General features: G+C 43.0%; 1 protein-coding gene across 3 annotated transcripts in view; it reads left to right on the top strand.

Moving 5' to 3' along the window:
* Positions 1–14699, top strand: part of HSD11B1 (hydroxysteroid 11-beta dehydrogenase 1) — a 28492-nt gene extending 13793 nt beyond the window's left edge. Inside the window, exons 5-7 of one of the 3 annotated variants that reach the window (XR_004924170.2) lie at positions 10415–10558; positions 11470–11666; positions 12472–12685. Coding sequence is in view for 2 of the 3 variants with exons in the window: in XM_036114192.2 (XP_035970085.1) it covers positions 10415–10558; positions 12472–12689 (362 nt within the window). In the remaining variant the exon portion in view is untranslated. Of the gene's footprint in view, positions 1–10414; positions 10559–11469; positions 11667–12471 lie in introns of all 3 variants that reach the window. The other 2 variants (XM_036114192.2, XM_036114193.2) reach the window with 2 other exon arrangements.
* The last annotated feature ends 8048 nt before the right edge of the window (positions 14700–22747 follow it).

The raw sequence follows: 22747 nt of genomic DNA, 5'->3' as shown, positions 1-22747 counted from the left end.
TTTAAAATCTGCCTTTGAAATGGAAATACTGTAATTTCAAAATCTCAGCGGGGCAGTTGGGGATGGAGGGTGTGGAGTGGATGAACAAAAGCACTGAGGCCTGCTTTTGACCTCTTCTTCTCAGCTAACAAGCTCCAGCACACAGCTAAGCTGCCAGCCCTCTGGCTCTTGCTGTTCCTACAGTGGCGAAGTCCCAGCGTTTCTGGGACAGAGCTAATTGCAAACAGTATGTCCCATTCATCACCAAGTCTGCACTCTTACTTGTCAGACTCCATGTCCCATATTTTGCTTCAGAAAATATGATAGCCAGAGCTCTGTTTCTCTGCGGTCTAAAACTTCCCAGGAGAGAAATGGAGCTGACATAGATCTGTTCTGCCGTGATGACTCCATTTCCCCCCACCCCCACCCCCCCACAAATAAAACTTAACCTTGGGCAGAAGCACTCAGGCTTCTACCCCCCCACTTTCATGACAGTTTCATGCAAATTAGTACATTTATTTACTTGTTCATTTGATTTCATTAAGCTCATACTCTGGCATGTTTTCTAACTGGTAGTTGAACAAGTGAATCTTGCGGGCTGCAATCGGAAAACAACTTTATTCTTTTCCGCAGACCCATTTATGGGTTAGCTCATCCCTGAACCTGGATGTGATGGCAGGCAGATGGCAGTGCTCTAGGATCATAAAAGATCCTCTGGCTGCCTCTAGTCTCAAGAAAGGTCTCACTTCAGTAATTAAAATGTCCGGTCACAAGTAATTTCACTAAAGCTTCTCCCCTGATCAAGCTTGAGCCTGCCTCTAGGAAAGAGATGGGTTCAGCTCTTACTCCCGTTCCCTATCTCCTCCTCACTTATCAAGCTCCCTCTAGCCCCTCTTGTTTGAAAGAAAAGAGGGGGGCACAGGGAAGAAGGGAGGTTCAGGTTAGGTAAGGCCTTACTTGGCTGGCACCCGGCTAATCTACCACTGAGCTCTGACCACAGCAAATGTCCAAAGCTCATGCTCTCTGAACCCGACTCTTGCATGGGCTGTTTTTGTGGGTTCTTTAGGAAACCCTCTGCTGGAACACTGCTAGTCCTCTTGTGATTTGGGCAGCAGGTGCTTATGTAATGTCTTTCCCTCAGAGGCCCTGGGAGTTCAGTGGGAATACAGGGGGATACACTCACCATTTGGGGCTGTCCTTTGGGACAGGATTGGAAATGACTCTGGGGAAGAAGGGACGAGCGCTAGGACAAAACCCCTAGGGTGGTGGCAAGCGGAGTTGTGGGCCGGGTGGAAGCCTTCCTTCCCTTCTGTATGACACAGTTTGGCACCCGCTCTGTAGTGGCCTTGCCTCTCGGGTTGGGTCAAACCCCAGTCCTTGGTGCCCCTCAAACTCCTCGGGACAAGCTCTCCATGAGGTGCCCTTGGAGCTTCTCTCACAGGAATGGACAGGAGGGGAAGGCCCACCCTTTCTCCTTGGAAGGTCACTGAGACGCGGCTCATTTCCTCCCCCTACTCCATTCCCTCTGGCCTCTGTGCCTTCAGGCCCGTTCTTCCCTCGGGGTAGTTGAGGGTCTACATGCTGCAAACACATTTTTGGTTTTGGGGTTTTTCAGGTTTTGCTTCTCTGTGTTACCACCACTATGTAAGTGCGCAGGCAATCTGGAAGCTCCCTTCAGAAGATGGAGGCATTTGCCAGTTTGCTCTCAGCCTTTGAACCTCAGCTAAAACTAGAGCAGGAGAAGTCAATTTTTAACATCCTGTTACATGTTATTTATTCCATCTTGGCCAGGGCCCCTTAACTCACAGAACCTTTCTAAAAAATAAAAATCTGGGTTTTTAGAGGGGCCTTGCCCTTTTCTGTTTTCTGAAACTTCTAATTATATTTTACATATAGCAGAATGCAGAGGTTCCCTCACACAAGCGAATCAGCATAATGTGGGAAAATGTTTAAGAACAGCTTCGTGAATAGAAAACAGACTTGAATGAAATGCGCCAGGGTTGTTTTTGGAATAGCAAGCACCTAGGAGTGTTTCTCCCTTCTTATCTCTTTTTTCTACTTTTTGATATGTTTCAGCTTTTCTTTAGTGAGCCTAGACTGGTTTGCAAAATCCTTTATCTGCAGCTCCAAAATCCAAAAAGCTATGGGCTGGGGGTCGGGGTTGGTGGCGGGGGGAGCTCGGAACACTAAGGATTTTTTACCCATAATTAATTCTCTGTAGTTAATTTAACTTGAACTGAAGGGAAGCTACTTAAAGCTTTCATCTCAGTGTGAACTTTCAAATATTTTAGTGCAGAAATAATAATGTGTTTGCTTACAGCATGCCTCCCCAGACTCTACTAGGAGTGTTATGTAATATACTGTATAAACCCCATATCACCTCCTAAAATCCAAAAATAATTCTGAATTCCTTAACACATCAGGCCCTATGGCTTTTGGACAAGTGCTTATTAGCCTATACTTTCGAAGAGGAGAAAATATAATGAACTGTGTTATTATTTTTCCTGTTCTACTAGCTTCTCATTGGAACTAACTCATCCCCACCTCTAGTCTTTGTACAAGCCATCCCCACTTCCCTGGCCCTTCTGTACCTCTGTCGTCAAAGCAGAGTTCACAACCTACCTCCTGAAGGTGAAGTCTGAAGTTTCCTGGCTAGTCCCATATCTTTCTTCCCCTAAATATCCAGTTTAGATTTGGGACACATGGTTTCCCAGGTCACACTAGTTTGGGCTTTAAAGAGACACAATAACTCATAATTTAATGATAGCTCACCCAGCTGCTATCACAAGACTTCAGTCCCTTCCAAAGACCTTCCCTCCCCCTTTCTTCTGGGAGTTCCTAGATCAGGTTCAATGAGTTTATGTCACCATGCATCTCCTGCTCCCACATCCACCCTCAAAGCCCACCATAAATCTGCTTTATGGATAAAGACCTTCAATGCAGCCCTCACCCCAGAATACAGACTAGAAGACTCTGGGAGGGGAATAGACTCAAATCTGCAGGTTCTTTCCATATTTGGGTTTGTTTGGTTTTTTTTAAGATTTTATTATTTTTAAGTAATCTCTATACCCAACCTGGGGCTTGAACTTACAACCCTGAGATCAAGATTTGGGTGCTCTACCAACTGAGCAGGCCAGGTGCCCCATCTCTCCATATTTAAATATGAGAATTACTGGTTTAAAGGTTTGCAGATCAATGGCAGGTCACAAAATCTAAGAGATAAAATTTGGTTATAATGAATGTCAATGACAGTTGCAGTGTACCTCATGCATAGTTTTCATAGTAAAGGTTAAAGAGTTTTCAACAGTCTTTGTCCAGTCTTGACCCTTGTCCAATAATTCAGTATTCTTCTTCACCATTTAAAAATATTTTTTTAGGGGCGCCTGGGTGGCTCAGTCAGTTCAGGGTCTACCTTCAGCTCAGGTCATGATCCTGGGGTCCTGGGATGGAGCCCTGCATCAGGCTCCCTGCTCAGTAGGGAGTCTGCTTCTCCCTCTCCCTTTGCCCCTCTACCCACTCGTGCTCTCTCTCTCTCTTTCTCTCTCTCTCTCAAATAAATAAATAAAATCTTTTAAAAATATTTTTTTAAACCATGCATCTATCCGGTGAATTTTTCAGGAAATTTTCTGCCATGTCCTGCTGTTTCTCTACCTCTCTCCTCTCTTCCTCTTTCCCTTTCTCTCTTCTCTCACCCTCCTCTCTGGAACAAAAAACAAACAAAACACCACCACCAACAAAAATCTCTCCTCTTCTTGTGCAAAACAATTCAAGATCTTTTTTGTGCTTTGAGCATAACCTAAGGCATAATTAAAGACAGAAAGTGGGATACACTAAGTTCCCATAGTGGGACAAAAATCACTGCTACAGGAATTCAGACTATAGGTTCACATGGTCTCTTGCTTCTGCATCCCTGTTGCTACCTGGACAGATACATAAAATACCACAAACAATATCTTTATTATCATCTAGAAGGGCATAGTGAGCTGTTATGTCAACCTGGAACCTGTGAATATGACCTTATATGAAAAAAGGTCTTTACAGATGTAATAAAGGTAAGGATCTCAAGATGAGATCATCCCAGGTTATATAGGTGGGCCTAAATCCAATGGCAAGCATCCTAATAAGAAAAGTAAGACACAGACAAAATTGGAGAAGGCCATGTGAAGATGGAGGCAGAGATTGGAGTGATGCATCGATAAGCCAAGGAATGCCTAAGACTGGGAGCAGCCATCAGAAGCTTGCAGAAACAAGGAAGGATTCTCCACTTGAGCCTTTGGAGAGAACATGGCCCTGCTGATACCTTGGTTTTGAACTTATAGTCTCCAGAACTATGAGAGAATAAATTTTTGTCTCCTCAAGCCACCAAGTTTATGGTAATTTTGTATGGCAGCCCTAGGAAACTAACACAAAGGGACTAGTAGTGAGTAGCCCTATGGGTAGCCTCATCTGTCAGCTTAGAAGTGAAAATAATAACACTATTCATAAGTTTTGCCTATTTGGGGGCTTAATTGTCAAGCAGAGAGAATCTTCACCAACTCAGGAATGGCTGGATTTAACACATGGCTTCTGAAAAATACTCAAACAAAGAAGAGTGGCTTCTGACTGAGTGATGTATAGAATTGTTGAATCACTATATTGGACACCTGAAACTAATATAACACTGTACGTTAGCTATACTGGAATTAAAATAAAATAAAATAAAGAACAGTGTCTTCTGGGGCGCCTGAGTGGCTCAGTCGTTAAGCATCTGCCTTCGGCTCGGGTCATGATCCCAGGGTCCTGGGATCGAGTCCTGCATCAGGCTCCCTGCTCAGCGGGGAGCCTGCTTCTCCCTCTCCCACTCCCCCTGCTTGTGTTCCCTCTCTCGCTGTCTCTCTCTGTCAAATAAATAAATAAAATCTTTAAAAAAACAAACAAACAGTGGCTTCTATTGAGAAAATATCCCCTACTGTTTGAAATTGTGGGCCACTAGAGTTAAATTTGAATCCTGATTTGACTCCTGGTTCTCCTACTCATTAACTATGCAACTTTGGGCAATTATTTAGCCTTGAGACTAGCACATAAGAGCTAAGTAAATGTTAGCTCCTATTTAGCTCCAATTTTTGTGATAATTTTGTTTGTTCCATATGGCTGCTTTTCTGTTTGCTTATCCTTTTCCATGGCTGGAAATGTCTACCCCAGTCCCAACCTTACATGACTTTTTAGTTCAAAATCCAACAGCAGCTAATTAGAATCCTTGCGTCACTTATTTCAATATCTTGAGAGACCACGATGTATGTTCAAGCCATTGTGCATATTAGCTATCACTAGCCTGGCCTTCTATGGCTGGGAAGGCAAAATCTTTTTGAAGGGTATGTGTGTAGGAAGGCAATGGTGAGCATTTCCAGAACTCTGAAGCCTTTTAAATTTTATATATTTGAACCTACTTACATATTCTTTCATAATCTATGCCTTTGACTTCATGCTTTAAAAAGTATCTCTTACCTTGAGATCATATGTTGACCCTCATTTTTTTACTTTACTTTCCACATATACTATCTAATATAATCTGAATTTTTTTTTTAAGATTTTATTTATTTATTTGTCAGAGAGAGAGAGGGAGAGAGCACAAGCAGGGAGAGTGGCAGGCAGAGAGAGAGGGAGAAGCAGGCTCCCCGCTGAGCAGGGAGCCCAATGCGGGACTCAATCCCAGGACCCTGGGATCATGACCTGAGCCAAAGGCAGTCGCTTAACCAACTGAGCCACCCAGGCGTCCCTAATTTGAATTTTCTTATTAGAAGGGCACTTTTCTCCAAGTAGCCTCTTTGTCCCAACATAACCTTTTGAATAGCTCATACTTTTCTCACCAATTAGAAACATGAATACTAATAACGATTGCATTTACTAAATACTTTCTATGTGCCAGAGTTTGCACTACAGTGTATTACATGGATTATTTCAGCTTAGTAGTATTATTATCCACATATGACAGCTAAGAAATGGCATGCTTGGGATTCACACTCAGGTCATCTAATTGTAGAATTCATACTTTTTTTTTTTTTAATTTTATTTATTCATTTGACAGAGAGAGACACAGCGAGAGAGGGAACACAAGCAGGGGGAGTGGGAGAGGGAGAAGCAGGCTTCCTGCCGAGCAGGGAGCCCGATGTGGGACTCGATCCCAGGACCCTGGGATCATGACCTGAGCCGAAGGCAGACGCTTAACGACTGAGCCACCCAGGCACCCCTAGAACTCATACTTTTAACCACTATCCTACTCTTATAAATAATTTGGGTCTATTTTTAGCTTAAATAATAGAAAACATTTTTGACATAACTGGAAGTCCAGATTTAAGGTTGACTTGGCTCGAGCTCAATGTCCCCATGATTCTCTTGGCTCTGCTCCCTTCCATGTGTGACTTCATCCCCAGGCTGATAGTGAGATAGCTACAGTAATTCTAGCCCCCATACCCATGCACAAAAATGTCCAGTAGAAGAGAAACAAAATGACTACTTTAAGAAACTCTCCCAGAAGTAAAGAATTTTCTCAGACTCTCCAACAAAATTCTCCTCAAGACATTGGTCCAAAATGGAACACATGCTCATTCCTGTGTCAATTATGGGTCAGGAGATTGGATTAAGTCAATTACACAAACCCACCCCTAGTGTTAGAGATAGTATCAACTTTCCTTTGGAACATGGGCAGCATAAAAGTAAGAAGGACTATCAGTAAGGATTAGGTTCAGCGCTCTAATGCAGAAAACTTAAAATAGCAGGAGATTAAATAAGTTAAAAGGTAAATCAATCTGGAGGTAGGCAGTACCCTGGAGGTAGGGCCAGGATGGAGGCTCCATGGTCACCCAGTTTCCCTCCTCTCTCAATGCTCTGCCATTCTCAACATGTGGCTTCTACTTCATGGTCCTAGATAATTCTGGAGCCATCATATCCACCTTCACGCACCAAGAAGGAGGAAGGAGTGGAAGGAAGAGACTGATTTCTTCTTTTAAGGACATATCCCAGAAATCACATGATACATTTCTGTTTACAACCCATTGGACAGCATTTAGTCATTTGGCAACATCTGGCTCAAAGAAGCTGAGAAATGTGGACTTTATCCCAGATAATTATTTGCCCAGACCACATCAGAGATTCCACTACTAAAGAAGAAGAGCAAAAGATATATTGAGAGCATGCTAGCAGTCTCTACAACAGGTGGAAACATGAATTCAACTGGGGTTCAGTTACAGGGGAAGAAAGGGGAACTAAATTCTGGTTAGGCAACCAACAATGTGTCCTGAAGCCCTGATGGAGTCTTTGGTCCAGTCCTAGACTAGTGAACAACCCAGTGGTATCAGAAACTCTGGTTGGACATCTTGTGCCACACACCCATTCCTGGAACTTGACTGTAGAGTCATTCCAAGCCAAAACTCATGATCGAGAATGGAGTTGGAGTGGTTCCCTAAAGAGATTTGTTTGTATTTTTCTTGAAGAGTTAATACATTAAGAATTGAAGTTCAGATTGAAGATATTAAGCTTTTGTTACAAATTGTCTTCTAGTTTATCATTTACCCTTTACCTTTATTTTTTTTAATTTTATTTTTTTAAAGATTTTATTTATTTATTTGACAGAGAGACACACAGCAAGAGAGGGAACACAAGCAGGGGGAGTGGAAGAGGGAGAAGCAGGCCTCCTGCGGAGCAGGGAGCCTGATGCGGGGCTCGATCCCAGGACCCTGGGGTCACAACCTGAGCCGAAGGCAGACGCTTAACGACTGAGCCACCCAGGCACCCCATACCCTTTACCTTTATAGTGATGTTATTATAGCTATTGCTTTCACATACAGAAGTTTTACATTTTATATCATCAAATATTCTGTGCCTTTACATATTCTTTTTTTACTTTTCTGTTAGAATGATCTTTCATAACCAAGGATCTGATAAATATTCACCTGTATTATCTTCTTTCCTGTTGAATTATTTTTTATCAGTCAGAAGATGCATTCTGCTGCACATATAACAAAAACTCCACTTACAATCGCTTAACACTAAATAGGGCTTCCTTTTTCTCAGGGAATAAGTTCAGGGTTGGTTTGGTGGACTTACTATATCTTCAAGAATCCAAGCTCATTCCACATTTCTGTGCTATAATCCTTAATATGTAGCTTTTCCTCCAGTTCACAAATGACCACTGCAATTCTAGGCATCACATCTGGAGTACATTTAGGATGAAAGAAGAGAGGCAAAATGTAAAAACTGCATGCCACCTGAATCCACCTATTTCATCAGGAAATTAATAACTTTCCTGGAGACCCCCTCTGTTAGATTTCTCATCGGCCGGAACTAGATCACTTGGCCACACAAAAGAGCGAGGGAATCTTAAGGAAATAAATATTTTTATCTGAACACACTGATGTCCTGAGAAAAAATCATATTCTATTATTAAAAAGTGGGAAATGGATATTGGGTAGACAATAACATCTGCCATACTTTCCATCTAGAATTTTTTGGATATATGATATAGAACAAGGCGCTAATAATTTTTTCCAATGAGTTAACCAACTTTCCCAGCATCTTTATTGAATAAGTCATTTTTTTTCATTGATTTGGCAAGCAACTTCATTTAAGAACTTACAGAGTTTCCAATTCCATTAATGGCAGAGTGGTACCTAACAGATTAGCCTGCCCCAGATCAAACTTTGGACAAAATATAGAAAGAAACCATTGAAAGCACTGGAGAGAAAAAGCAAAAGCTGACAAAAACTGGAGAGTTGTTGACACTTGAAAAGGGGAAAAGGGGAACTGACACTAGGTGAGCTTCCCAGTTTTATAGCTTATGCCTAGGGGCAGTCCACAATCAACACCATATCTGGGATAGACATCTGCCGTCTTACTACCTTAAAGAACCAGAAAGAAGAGTTTAGGGTTTCTGTAGCAGCCAGAAAGTGGAGGGGGAACATCCTGGAAAGGCAAGAGCCACAGTGGAAGAGTACCAAATTTTATATATAAACTCTTCCAGAATCTGTTTTTCCCTCGAATTACTCATGGGCTTGGACACACAAGGGAAATTTCCTTTTCCCATCACTTAATCTAAGTGACCAGGCAGCGGAACAGACTGGAATCCATTGAGCCTGCCGACCACCCAGACAAGGAGCTAGATCTGAGGGTGACTATGACTGGGCTTTTCTTAGAAAGAGATTCTTCCCAGCCTGCTCAGTGCAAGGGAGCAGGAAAGATCTGACTGCACCTGTGTGCAAGAAAATAGATCCGAGAAAATAGATACCAAGAAGTCAATTAGGATTAAATAATTCAACAGTGATTTTAGCTGGAACCTACTGCAAGAGACACAGTGTTTCAGCCAAGTTAAATGCTCACCTGAAATACAAAAACAAAAACAAAAACAAAAATCAATACTCTTTGGAGGAATATGACAGAATCCAGAGACTCTACAATGTATCATTCACAATATCAAGAATACATTGCAAAATTATCCCACATACAAGAATAGGAAATATGACTGATACTCAGGAGGAAAGGCAATCAATGGAGATCAATCTTTAAATGACCCATATTTTAGAATTAGCTGACAAGAATTTTAAAGTAGCGGGCGCCTGGGTGGCTCAGTTGGTTAAGCGACTGCCTTCGGCTCAGGTCATGATCCCAGAGTCCTGGGATCAAGTCCCACATCAGGCTCCCAGCTCAGCAGGGAGCCTGCTTCCCCCTCTGATTCTCTCCCCTCTCATGTTGTTTCTCTCTCTCTCTCTCTCTCTCTCTCTCTCACTCTCAAATAAATAAATAAAATCTTAAAAAAAAAAAAAAGAATTTTAAAGTAGCTATTATAACTCTTTGCTCAGCAAAGAGTCTAAGGTCTCAGGCCCCTTCTAATCCCTTGTCTTGGAAAGGTTATAATGAATAGGTCACCCTATTAGGCATATGTCCACATGTCCTCCCCCAAACTGGCTGAGAATTAACCAGAATGATGAAAGTAAGAAAAGCAGTTTTAAGCAGAAAAGCAAAGACAAGGATTTTCATTTCCCTTGTATAGAAAGACAATCAATAATAGGTTGCTGTGTTGGCAGAGAGCTCTTGCCAAACCCTCAGATCTCCGCTGTCTTGGGTCAGAGGTAACAGAGTTAGCGGCTGTGGGATTACATGGCTCTTTTGTAGTCCCACTTATTTACCACCCTTACTAAAATCTAACCAATCTTTCCTCAGTGAAGCCTTTCCTGCAGCCCACCCCACCTCCCATCCCAGTCTCTTCAAGGGAAGTTTCTTTGATATCTTAATAGTCTTTTTTTCTTTCAGAAATTCAACATAGCATGATAATCTCTGTAAGAGTAAAGAGAAACTATGCCTCAAAGGGTAAAAGGGGTTACAAATCCTACTACAGATAAAGCAAAGATCATCTCTGTAGAAGCTAAAATGGGTCACCTTCTTAACCCATTTCCTTATTATTTAGGGAAAATGGCTAGTCCACTTGTTGCACCCTATTCTGCAAGCAAGTTTGCTCTGGATGGGTTTTTCTCCTCTATCAGGATGGAACATTCAGTGACCAAGGTCAATGTCTCGATCACTCTCTGTATCCTCGGCCTCATAAACACAGGTAAGGTGAAGAGAGTGGAATAAACAGCCTGCAGATGATTGCCTGCCTTACCATTGTGGGTAAAGAAGGCGTTGAACTCCTTGACTCATGTGTAATGCACTAAAAGCCAGTGAGAACACCAGTCTCCACTTAATGAAGCACTTCTGTCACTAGGAGAGCCTCTGACTATCCTTTGACACTTCTTTCCATTCTGACCACCAAGGGTGCCGAGTGACACCAGACTCATCACTTAACCCTATTCTGAACCCTTCACATCCTCAGGAACACTCAATGGCCATTACTTTCCTCTTTGAGGCTTATCAAGTACAAGTTTGTTACTCTTAATACCATCACCAGTAATAAGAACTATTGATATCATGAACCTTCTTTTTTTTCATAAGTAATCTCCATATCCAATATGGGGCTCAAACGTACAACCCCAAGATCAAGAGTTGCATGCTCTGGGGCACCTGGGTGGCTCAGTTGTTAAGTGTCTGCCTTTGGCTCAGGTCACGATCCCAGGGTCCTGGGATCGAGCCCCACATCGGGCTCCCTGCTCGGCGGGAAGCCTGCTTCTCCCTCTCCCACTCCCCCTGCTTGTGTTCCCTCTCTAGCTGTCTCTCTCTCTGTCAAATAAATAAATAAAATCTTTAAAAAAAAAAAAAAAGAGTTGCACGCTCTATTGACTGAGCCAGTCAGGTGCCCCTCATAAACTCTTTGATATGATGCACTGAGGACACAACATCATTTTTGTGATATTCTTGCCAAAAATGCAAGACCTCACTCCAACCATCAGAAAAAAAATGGACGGGGCACCTGGCTGGCTCAGTCGGTAGAGCATGAAGACTCTTGATCTTGGGGTTGTAAGTTTGAGTCCCACATTGGGTGCAGACATTACTTAAAAATAAAATCTTTTTTTTTTTTTTAAAAAGAGAGAAAAATGGACAAACCCAAACTGACATTCTACAAAACAGTTGATCAATACTCTTCAAAAGTGTTAAGGCCATGAGGGACAAGGAAAGAACGAAGAACTGTCACAGATTGGAGAGAAAATAAGAAGAAATGACTGCTAAGTATAATCCTGGCTAAGATCCTGGAACATAAAAAGGATGTTAGTGAAAAAAATAAGGTCTGTGTTTTAGTTAGTAAAATTGCCCTAATTATAGTGTACCTTGACAATTGTACAGTGGTTATGTGTGACGTTATAATTAGGGGAAGCAGGGTGAAGGCTACAAGGGAATATTCTGCACAAGTTTTACGACTTCTCTGTAAGTCCAAATGCAAGTTTATCTAGAATAGGTACAAGAAGAAAACTTTATTGAAAGAGTAATTGAGTAAATTGAGTAGTAGTTACAGAACAAGAGAGAAAGAAAGACACACAGTGAAACAAGGATAGAAAGAGAAAAAGAAGCTGTGCCAGAAGGACATGGAAATTTGGAAGAGATAAAGTAACTTCCCTTCCAAAATCAAAGTGGTTCGTGTTGACAGAAAGCAAAGGCCTGGATTCTTGTCCATTTCTTCCTTTACAAATTAGTAAATTGTTATCATACAGCATTTGGCTTTGCCCACTGACACTTTCCATTAGCTACTGGGTCTTGATACAACTTCTATCCTCATTCTGCTCCCCCATATGACTCCCTCACCCCCACCAAAATACTCAAGAGAGAAGCATGATTTAAATCTCTCAATCACCTCTAACTGCCTCCCCCCAGCCCCAAATCTTCATCCAGGAAGACAGGGCCCACATTAACTCTAAGCCTCTCTTTGCACAGCAAGCCCTAAATGTACCCAGTTTTCTGAGAGGGCCCGTGGGCCTTGTAGAGCAAGCACTGGAAAACAGCCCCTAACAGCTAAGCTGTTACTGTCTGCAGACTTTCCACCTTGTAGACTCTACTGGTCTTGGATAACCCCACTCTTCTCTCATGATTCTACAGACACAGCCATGAAGGCCGTTTCTGGGATACTCAACATCGATGCATCTCCGAAGGAAGAATGTGCCCTGGAGATCATCAAAGGGGGAGCTCTGCGTCAAGAGGAAGTGTACTATGACAACTCAGTCTGGACAGATCTCCTGCTGGGAAATCCAGGGAGGAAGATCCTGGAATTCTTGTCCTTAAGAAGTTATAGTTTGGACAAATTTATAAACAACTAAGCACTTCCTTAAGGTGGGGCATGGTAAGGGAGCTTTGGGACTGTTCTTCCTGATATTTATCTGAGCTCCATCCCTGAAGGCATCTCCAAGGAGAGACAAATGGGTGTCCCCAGAGAGTTGTAAGTCACACATCACATCTCACAATTTGAAGGAGTTCCTCTAACACTTGCACAGTGGAAATGTAATTATAATGAATGTCATGAACCACTGCAACCTGCAGTTGTGAAATTGATAGTAACCATAGGTATAATTAAAAGGTAGTTCTATCAAATTTACTTCATATATAATATTATGAGTAATACAATATTAATTATAATAAAGGTCATATCAATGTTGTAAATTCATGGTTAATAGCTCTAAGTTCAGTTCATTCAGTATGGTCCTTTAAAACCATAACCTATACGAGTGAAAATTTTCAGTGTTCATTTCGTATTTTGTGGTCTGAACCTTTTCTCTGTTCTTGAGTTGAAGAAATCACCCTACTCTTCATTTAATGGACATCATGTCCATACCATATTGTATATTTCAGATACTCTTTATATTATTTTATATTGCTCCTCTGGGAAGGAGGACACCTGGGTGGGTATAAATCACCATGTACGTGGAAGTCCCTGGGAACTTGAGCCACAGAATGGACACATGTTTATCGCCCTCAGACTGCATCAGGTGTCTCCACTTTACGTGTGAACTCTCAACTGTGTGTTAGAAGCCTGGAGAGAAGGGAATGGAGTTCAATCCTGCCACTTACACGTTCCGTCATTTATTCATTCAACAAACATTTATCAAACAGTTGCCAGGCATCACCTGACTACAACCAAACAGGAAACAGAAATCAGCTATATTAAAAACTCAGCAAAGCCCTGTATTGGTTAGGTCCCCAACAGGTTAGGCTTTAATAAAAAGGGGGTTGTTTACAAAAGTGTGGACAAGGTCATAGGGCAATCCCAAGGGATAAGGAAGTATCTTGGGGCTAGTCCCACCTTAGGGACAAAAAGAACGATTATGAGAATCCAGAGATAGAAACTGTTTGGAGAGTATCACAGAACAGGAACTATGACATTCAGTTATGGGATGCCACCAGCCCAGCTAGGACCATGCAGGAGGGATCTGGGGAAATAAACACCCCAGCCTCACTCTCTTCCCTCCCTCCAACTTCTTGCTAACATTTTATATTAGCTAACCAGAGGGGCAGGGGAGCAGACTGATATAAACCACACACGTCAGCTTCCTCATGGACAGAAGGGTAGGAAAGAATGGAGAGTGTTCTGGAGGGACAGATGGGATATATCCAGCATGAACTCAACATCCCCAAATGCAGGGCTTCCATGGTAGGAGATACTAGGACACGAGACATGGGCTTGGACACACAAGGGAAATTTCCTTTTCCCATCACTTAATCTAAGTGACCAGGCAGCAGAACAGACTGGAATCCATTGAGCCTGCCGACCACCCAGACAAGGAGCTAGATCTGAGGGTGACTATGACTGGGCTTTTCTTAGAAAGAGATTCTTCCCAGCCTGCTCAGTGCAAGGGAGCAGGAAAGATCTGACTGCACCTGTGTGCAAGAAAATAGATCCGAGATGTGAAGTCAGATTTCTGACCATACAGCACAACACACAGGGACACTAGTGCAAAATCAGAGAAGATCACGAAGTGTCTGGGTGCAGGTGATAAACTGTTGTGCTAGTCTGTGTGCATGCATCACAAATGGGGCAAGAAGCCAGGTTTGCAACAGGATGAGGGCATGAGGCTGACCAGGAGGAAAGGAGGTAAATGCAGAGAGAGGAGAATGATCAGATGACAAATTTACAGCCAGAGTCAGCTTCAAATTAGTTTTGCCTTCAACCTGAACTTTTAGGGTTTTCTTTAGGCTTAAAGACACATTAAGACTTCAGCCTATGTTTAGTATAAATCAGCTGCTCCCTGATTCTGTTCACTTAAGGGGGAAAGCAAGAGAGGGTATGTAACAATATTTATGTAACTAATAAACTAAACCTTTGGTCTTTCCAAGGGTGTGTTGGTAAATGTTTAACAACTGGCTCTCCAGAAAAAAGAGAGAGAGAGAAAAAGAAACATGCCCCTGATTTGTAAATGTAAATTTAGTATTACATGGTGTAAATACTCTCACCCTGGTTGATTTCAAGCCACCGGGTCACATTGCTGAATGTGTAATAGAAGAGAAATGCACCATCAGCTCTCTCAAACCTGTACACCCTGCTCCAGCACATCGCCCTGACTTTCCCATTCCACATTCTTGACAGAATTAGTTATTCTTAAAAGCCCAGTTCAATGCCTCTCTCCTCCTCCAAGGACTTGAAAGTAATAGACAGCTTCTTTCTACTGGGGAGGTTGGGGGAACAAGGGCTCCCAAAGACGGGGTGCTCACGTTCTTGAACTCTCAGGGCGTCAGTATTTTGCATGAAGTCAACAGCCTTAACTGTGTGCGAGTCCCGAAATTGACCTTCATGTTCACTAGTACTGTATTCCCCTGGGAGTAACAGAAAAACCCACTGATGGTGGCTCAATCAAGTAGAAATTACTTTTCCTCCCCTAACAAAAAGTCTAGGAGGGGCAGACCAGGGCCTCAGGAAGCCAGGCTCCTTCTGTTTTTCCACTCAACTACCCATCCTCCTCCGTGTCACTGTGGAGTCACAAGATAGTGGCTCTAGCTCAGCATCGTCCTGCGTTTCAGGGAAGGCAAAGGGGAAGGTGAAGGGCAAAGGATGCGCACCAGCTGAATCTGCCCCCTGATAAAGAGCAAACTGGGAAGCCCCATCCAAGGACTTCAGCTCACATCCTGAGGGCTAGAGTCATGTTGTGTGACCACCCCTCCCTTCAAGAGAGGTTGAGAAATGGAGATTTCAGCTGAGCCCATGCTAACCCCAGGCGACCAGAAGTGTTTGTCACAAATGTAAATCACGACAGAAACAAAGAAATACACAGTCAGAGCAGAAGGACACTCTTCCTAAGATGCCAGGTTCCTGACCAAGGTGACAGAATCCAGTCCCACTGACCATCTGCAAGGTCTAATTTAGTCCCAGCTCCCGCCCATGCTGAAGAACATCCAAGGCTCCCGCCTCTCCAAACTTCCCTCTGAGAAACTATGATTCCCTCTCCTCAGTTAAGAGTGTAATGGGAGACCCTAGATAAGAGGTAGCAGGGAGCCCCGAGGTGCCCTCAGCGGCAGTGACTCCCCCCACCTGCTGTTCCTGGAGAGGCCCCTCTCAGGGACAGTTAATTCTCACCTTGCGACCACATCTGTTCACACAGGCTGGGCCCTTCTCCTTGGCTGGACTGTGCTAGGCCAGTGTAGCCAACCCACCCCCAGAGTCCATGGCAAGCTTCAAAGATTCTCCAGAGTAGTGGCTGCCAAAACTTTGGATCACATACTTCATTATAAAAAAAAATGATTAGGCGAATAGATTTCTAACAGATATACAGTTACTATTTATATAATATATGCACGTAATACTTACTAACATAAAGCATAGACAAAAATAGAAATCTTGAAAAGATAAGATAAATAGAAATTGCAACATCTTCTCCCCACATCCAGTGGTTCCTCTGACATGCCGCCGAGCACCGAGCACAGCTCTGAAGCTGTGTCAGAGGAAGAAGTCAGCATGTGTGATGCTTCCAGCCAGCCCTTGGTGAGAGCGTCAGCAGGCACCCGGGGGTTCAGGGTGAGCCCCCATTCCCCTCTCCGGGCGCCACATGTAGGATAGCATTCTCCCCCCTCCCCCACCCCGCATTGCCTTCTGTCCAAGGAATTTGCCAAGGACCCACATTCTTCTCCATTAGTGCCTAGTCTCCAGCACTAGGGAACATATGCTAATCAAGTCCCAGACGCATCCCTTAATTTCTCCAGGGAAGTATGTAAACCAAACTAATTTGCAGTATTAAGGGAACAGAAAAAAACACATTGCCCGCCTTGATACAGGGCTCATACTGTCTCACGATGTCTCCAGCAACTCTGCTTCGCTGTCAGCATCTCAGCACTCTTAGATCTCCATCCCACGCCAGAGGGTCACCAGGTCATGGAGAATGTTCAGGAAAATCAGGATATCCCGTACATGCTAGATCCTCCCCCCTCAGCAATTCTCAACCTAACTTCTCTTAGTTGTTAGACTTAGAAGCTTTCTAGTTAGACTTAGAATGTGTCTAAATTCTCTAGTTTTTAAGGAGAGGGAGGGGGAACAGGGATGGGAACTGAGCCAATGTGAAAAGAAAAGGCAGATGAGAAAAGAGAATTTTCAAAAAAGGTCAAACAGGACTGAGGATGCCAATGCCCACAGGCATAAAAGCCAGGAGAAGCAGAATTAACTCTGCAGAGATCAAGAACACATGGGGTAAGGACAGGAACCTAGAGCAAAAGGTAAAGCCACAGGAGGGGGGGTGGGGGCTGGGAAATGAGTTCTTAAAAAAATAGGAAAGCGCCAGATAAACAACCAGCTTGAGTTGCGGAGGCTTTGGAGATTGGAGTTTCTGGGAGGAGGATAAAGAAACAGCAGCCAAAGGGGAGGGCACACTGGCATATCGCATGACCCGGAACCAGAGGGTTTCAAAAGACCCACACGGGTGAGAGCTGAGGTCAGTGGTGTCAGGGTCTCTCTCTGTGCTGTGATTGGCTGCCCTGGGACTGTTGGGTTGGCGTGCTTCGGGACCTCACACTGTCCTTGAACAGTCCTGTGGCACCCTGAACTCCGGGTAACGGAGGGCACGAAAAGCTACCCCACCCCAAGACCAAAGAGCCAGGCCATCCTAACCAAAGACTTTGCTTTTCACAAGCCTCCGTTTTTGCCGTCGAGGGAGGCAGCGCCACCCAGTGGCTGACTGTTGGTGGTGTACGGCACTTCACCACAATTTCTTCCCACCGCCCCCGGTCGCGCCCACGTCCTGCGAGAGCTACCACCAGCTCGGCACTGAGCGCCTTCTCATGAGTCACCAATTAGGGCGGATGAACAGACCTTACTGGAGGCGGGGCGGGACTCAGGCATCTGGTGGGGCCGCCTGGTCCTAGCAGCCAGGCTAGGCCCTAAACCATTGGCTTTTAGCTAGATCTGCTCAATAGCGACAGCTAGTGGTCACCCTTAAAAGCAAGGTGCTGTGAGCCTCCCAGGGAAAGAACTGTCAAGGTGAAATGGGGAAATCAAGGCAGATTCTTGGCTGCCACTGGAGGCTAGCATATATCCAAAGCCATCCTTGAGGAAATAGTACAAAGAAAACCCAAATTTTTAAAAATGATGTCCAAGGACCTTGACTACCTCCATAGCCACATCTCAGGCCACCAGTCCTGCTTTTGATTCCCCAAGGACAAGGAACTGCTGGTCCTCTGAAGGCACCCTTCTGTTCCCATTGGGCCTTTGCCCATGCTATCTCCTCTGCCCTGAATGCTCTTCACTCTCCTATTGTCTGCTTAACTCCTACCTGTCCTTTAAGACTCAGCTCCACCATGACCTCCTCTGGGACAAGTGTCTTCCCTTCCACCAAGGCCTATCCTCAATGCTGGGATGGGTGCTCTCCCACCCCTACCCCATGCCTCCATAATTTTCTGTATCCGTCAATCACTTTAGTTCACTAGGCTTTAAATTTACCTTTAAAATTGTCTTATGTAATTACTTGAAGGTATTTATTTTCTTTTACTCAGTGTTGTATCCCTAATACTGAACACAGATCTTAGTATCTATAAGGTATTTGATTAATGTTTGAGAAATAAAGGACTCCTAGACCCTGATACTGGAAAAGGCTTAATACGGGGACAAAACAACTTCATTTCAAGGAAAAGGTGTAGATGGATCTAAAAGTCATTTCATCAGATTCCAGCCCATTATTCCTTTCCCCACACCACCCTGTTTTTGCCTGTCTACAAACAGCCCGCAGCTCTGCAGCAGGTGGGAGAGCCCCTCCCCTCCCAGCAGTTCCCTGGACCTTGCCATCTCCAGCAGTGCCCTAAACCCTAGCTCTGTTCCTTCCTGCCCACTTCCTGCAAAACGTCCTCATCAGAACTAGACTGCTTCTTCATGAAACTGCTCCAGCATACCCACACCTGGATTTTATCCTCAAGGAAATAGTTGAAAAGAAGAAAAACACAGAATTGCCTGCCTGAAGATGCTCATTTGCAGTATTATTTGTAAATGTATAAAAATCAGAAATGACAAAAATCTCCATATAAATAAAAATAAATCCCTCCCTATAATCTCCATATGAATCAAATAATCAATTACATCATGCAGAAACTAAGAAGAGTCTCACCACATTGTGACAATTTGTTTTTTCACTTCACTTTATCAGCAAACATAGGACTTACTATGTTCAGGCACTATTCTATTGCATGAATATGAACTCATCTATATCCCCAAGACAGCCCTATGAGGTAGGTGCTATTGTGTGTTCCCATTATTTATTTCAGAACACACTTCCTTCGGTCTGACATAAAATAAAAGTTAAATGGCCTATAAGACACTTATTTGAAGGAACACCATGTCAAATGTTTTTCTCCCATATACAGTTGTGTGATACCTATTTGTAAAAGAGCATGGTCAGTTGACTTGAGTTGGGTGAGTTTAAAAACTTACATATTTTAACTTTTCCCATCATTCCATGGGTGGAGAAGTTCCTTATGTTTATTAATTTTTCAAAGTGATGATTTTAAATGTTTTTTGGCCTCTGGATACACTTATGAAATGGTATCGGATAAAACACACTGTTGCACCGAAACTACTTCATTTTCATGCAACAGTAGGTCCAATCGAGGGTCTGTTTGGTTATAACCATTAATAAGTCACAAGGGCAGATGCTCCAAATTGCAGATGTTACTATGACAGTAGTACAGCTAGAATTTATTGAGCACGTCACGAGCGTTATGCCACGAATCCTAAAATAATCACGTCGAGTAGGTATGATCATCATTGCCGCCTTACAGAGGAGGAACCAGAGATGCAAAGACGTTAAGTAATTTACTAAACTGAAACAGGAAGTGAATGGTAAAGCTGGGCTTCCAATCCAGGCCGCCCTCCTTCTGAGTGCTCCTGCTGATCTACCGCCCCAGGCTGCAGCTCAGGCAGTATGCTTCAGAGCAGGTGACAGATGTGATATACAAAGTAATCCTGGTATAAGGTTGAAAGTTATCACAGCTCTGAATTAACGATTGCAATTAGAGAAAATTATGATAACTCAGACTCATTTTTCTTACAGCTATTAAATTGTATCTACCAGGGGTTAATAATTATCCTGAGCAATGTCAGCTAGACATGGCTACTATTCAATAATAAGGAAATTATTAAACAGATTGTGGTACATTAACATTATGAAAAGTCATGACAACACTAAAAGGTAAAAATACGAGGAAAAGTAAAAATCTGAAAAAAAATTATGGTAGTAAGTGGAAAAACAAACACATAATTGTAGGTTCACTACACTTGAAATATGTAAAAAAAAAAAAAGTGTGCATATAGACAAAAACTAGAAGGGAATGTGAAAAATATGAAACTAATTTGTGTTTATGGAGTAGGATTAAGGTGTTTACTTTTCTACTTTAAAACTTATTTAAAAAATAAAAATAAAAAAGGGGCACCTGGGTGGCTCAGTAGGTTAAGCATCCGACTCTTGATCTCAGCTCAGGTCTTGATTTCAGGGTTGTGAGTTCGAGCCCCACATTGGGCTTCACACTGGGTGTGGAACCTACTTTAAAAAATAAATAAATACAAATAAAAAATACAAGTTATTTTAATGGTATCATATTACAATTTTTACGAAGCTGAAAAAAGAAAATCTGAATGCTTTGTGACCCATCTCTCCATCAATCTGTTTTATTAGTCTTCAGAACGTGCTCCTAAAATGCTCTCTGCACAGCAGGCTGACAGCAATCTGTCAGTGCTTTGATGAGATCAGTTTTGGTTCAATTTTACTGCATCAATTTAAATATTCTCTGTTATGAACAATAGATTGTTCTGAGTATAAAACAGATCAGAGGGGTGCCTGGGTGGCTCGGTCAGTTAAGCATCTGCCTTTGGCTCAGGTCATGATCCCAGGGTCCTGGGATCAAGCCCCGCATCGGGCTCCCTGCTCGGCGGGAAGACTGCTTCTCCCTCTCCCACTCCCCCTGCTTGTGTTCCTTCTCTCGCTGTGTCTATCTCTGTCAAATAAATAAAATCTTTAAAAAAATAAATAAATAAAAAATAAAAAAAATAGATCAGAAAGGAAGGGTGCCTGGCTGGCTCAGGCGGGAGAGCATGTGACTCTTGATCTCAGGGTCATGAGTTCGAGCCCCATGTTGGGTGTAGAGTTAACTTAAAAAAATTTAAAAATTAAAAAAGGTAAGAAAGGTAAGTATAGAAATGTATAAAATGTATAGAAAAGGCTCTGGAGGATATTTCAGTTTGGAATATGAGGCCATCTGTGAAATAGCTGAGATAGTTTAACCAAGGCTGTGGCAAGAAATGACAGTTTAAACCAGGAAGGAAAATTGCCAGTTTCAGAAAGAAGATAAGACTATTAAATAAGCTAATTTTACTAGGGAGCAAATATCTCCAGAAATAGAGTGTTAGTGAATACAGTTAGTGTTGTTTAGGCTCTCAGAATTCTTGGCTGAAAGCAAAGGTAATCGTCTTACCTTTCATGTGATCATCAGTGTAGTATCCCATTGAGTGCATCCTAAAAAGGATTTTGATCTTCATACACATTTCTTTCTGATTTTTAATGGAGTCCAAATAGTTGGTCCATAGGAATTCCTGTTACAATCTTTATACTCGAGTGCCCTGAACCACCAGAACCCTCTCACGCATCCATGCCAATAAAAATTTCTTATGCCGGGGACGCCTGGGTGGCTCAGTCGGTTAAGCGGCTGCCTTCGGCTCAGGTCATGGTCCCAGGGTCCTGGGATCGAGTCCCACATCGGGCTCCTTGCTCGGCAGGGACCCTGCTTCTCCCTCTGCCTGCCTCTCCCCCTGCTTGTGTTCTGTCTCTCTGACAAATAAATAAATAAAATCTTTAAAAAAAAAAAAAATTTCTTATGCCGCCATAACCTCTCTATCCTCTACTCATTCTCATCTCTCTATCCTCTACTCATTCTCATCTCTCTATCCTCTCTATCCTCTCTATCCTCTCCTCACTCTCATCTCCATATGTCAGGCTCCAGGATCTTGAGCTCTTGTCGCTCATCCTGAGGGAACATTGTTTGCCTTCAGCTCTAGTGCTTAAGAATCCACCTCTGTGCTTTTCCCTGCCCCACTCCTTGTCCTTTTCCTCCTCAGAGAATGGGGGAAGTGGTAGGCACTGGAGAACATTGTGACATACTCCCCACATGTTAATAAGTGTTATCACAGCTATTTAAAAGTCTCATTATACCCTTCACATGTGTCAAGCCTTAGAATTCATAGAAGCCATATTAAGTGGACCACTCAGACAAGGTTTACTGCACCCGCTTACAAAGCTACTTAGTTAACTTGTCCTAATACAGTTCCCTCTCCATCTTCTTATCCTGAACTGCTTGTGAATTTCCTGACAATATCGTTTGCAATAGTTTCTTTTTAATGCACAGACATCAGTTCTTTCTAGTTTTCCCCCAAATTTCCTAGTCAATTGGAAAATTTTTTATGAGATTCTTTCTGCTATTGCTCCTATCATTCCCTAGCCACCCCCTCATCACCTTTTCACACCCCCTCCCCCACATTACTTCAGAAAGGAGCAAATTTGGAGCTGGCCTCATTCCAGAATTATGAAAAAGATACCAGGTACTTTGGAAGAGCAGAAACTCTTCACAACTGTTTAGGATTGGGAAGAGGTAACCAGAGGAAAGAAAATCTTTATACAGACAGCTACCTGATATACATGAAAACCTATACTGGGAACGTCTCTTCTAGGTCAGAAACGTATTTTCCTCCTTATAGAAACTGCAAGGTTTGGATGTGACCTAGAGTCCCATCCTTGTCTACTTTTAGAAGGGGGTCTGGATTTGAAACCAACTGAGAGCTCACACCAATCCACTAGCCAGAGACAGGGTGGCTGGGGTGCCCAAAGATGGGAGGAGCTCCTGTGCCCAGCCCCAGAGGCCTCAAGGG

The sequence above is a fragment of the Halichoerus grypus genome, chromosome 7 (genome assembly GCF_964656455.1).
Source record: "Halichoerus grypus chromosome 7, mHalGry1.hap1.1, whole genome shotgun sequence".
Taxonomy (NCBI): Eukaryota; Metazoa; Chordata; class Mammalia; order Carnivora; family Phocidae; genus Halichoerus; species Halichoerus grypus.
This window is presented reverse-complemented; position numbering and strand designations above follow the sequence as displayed.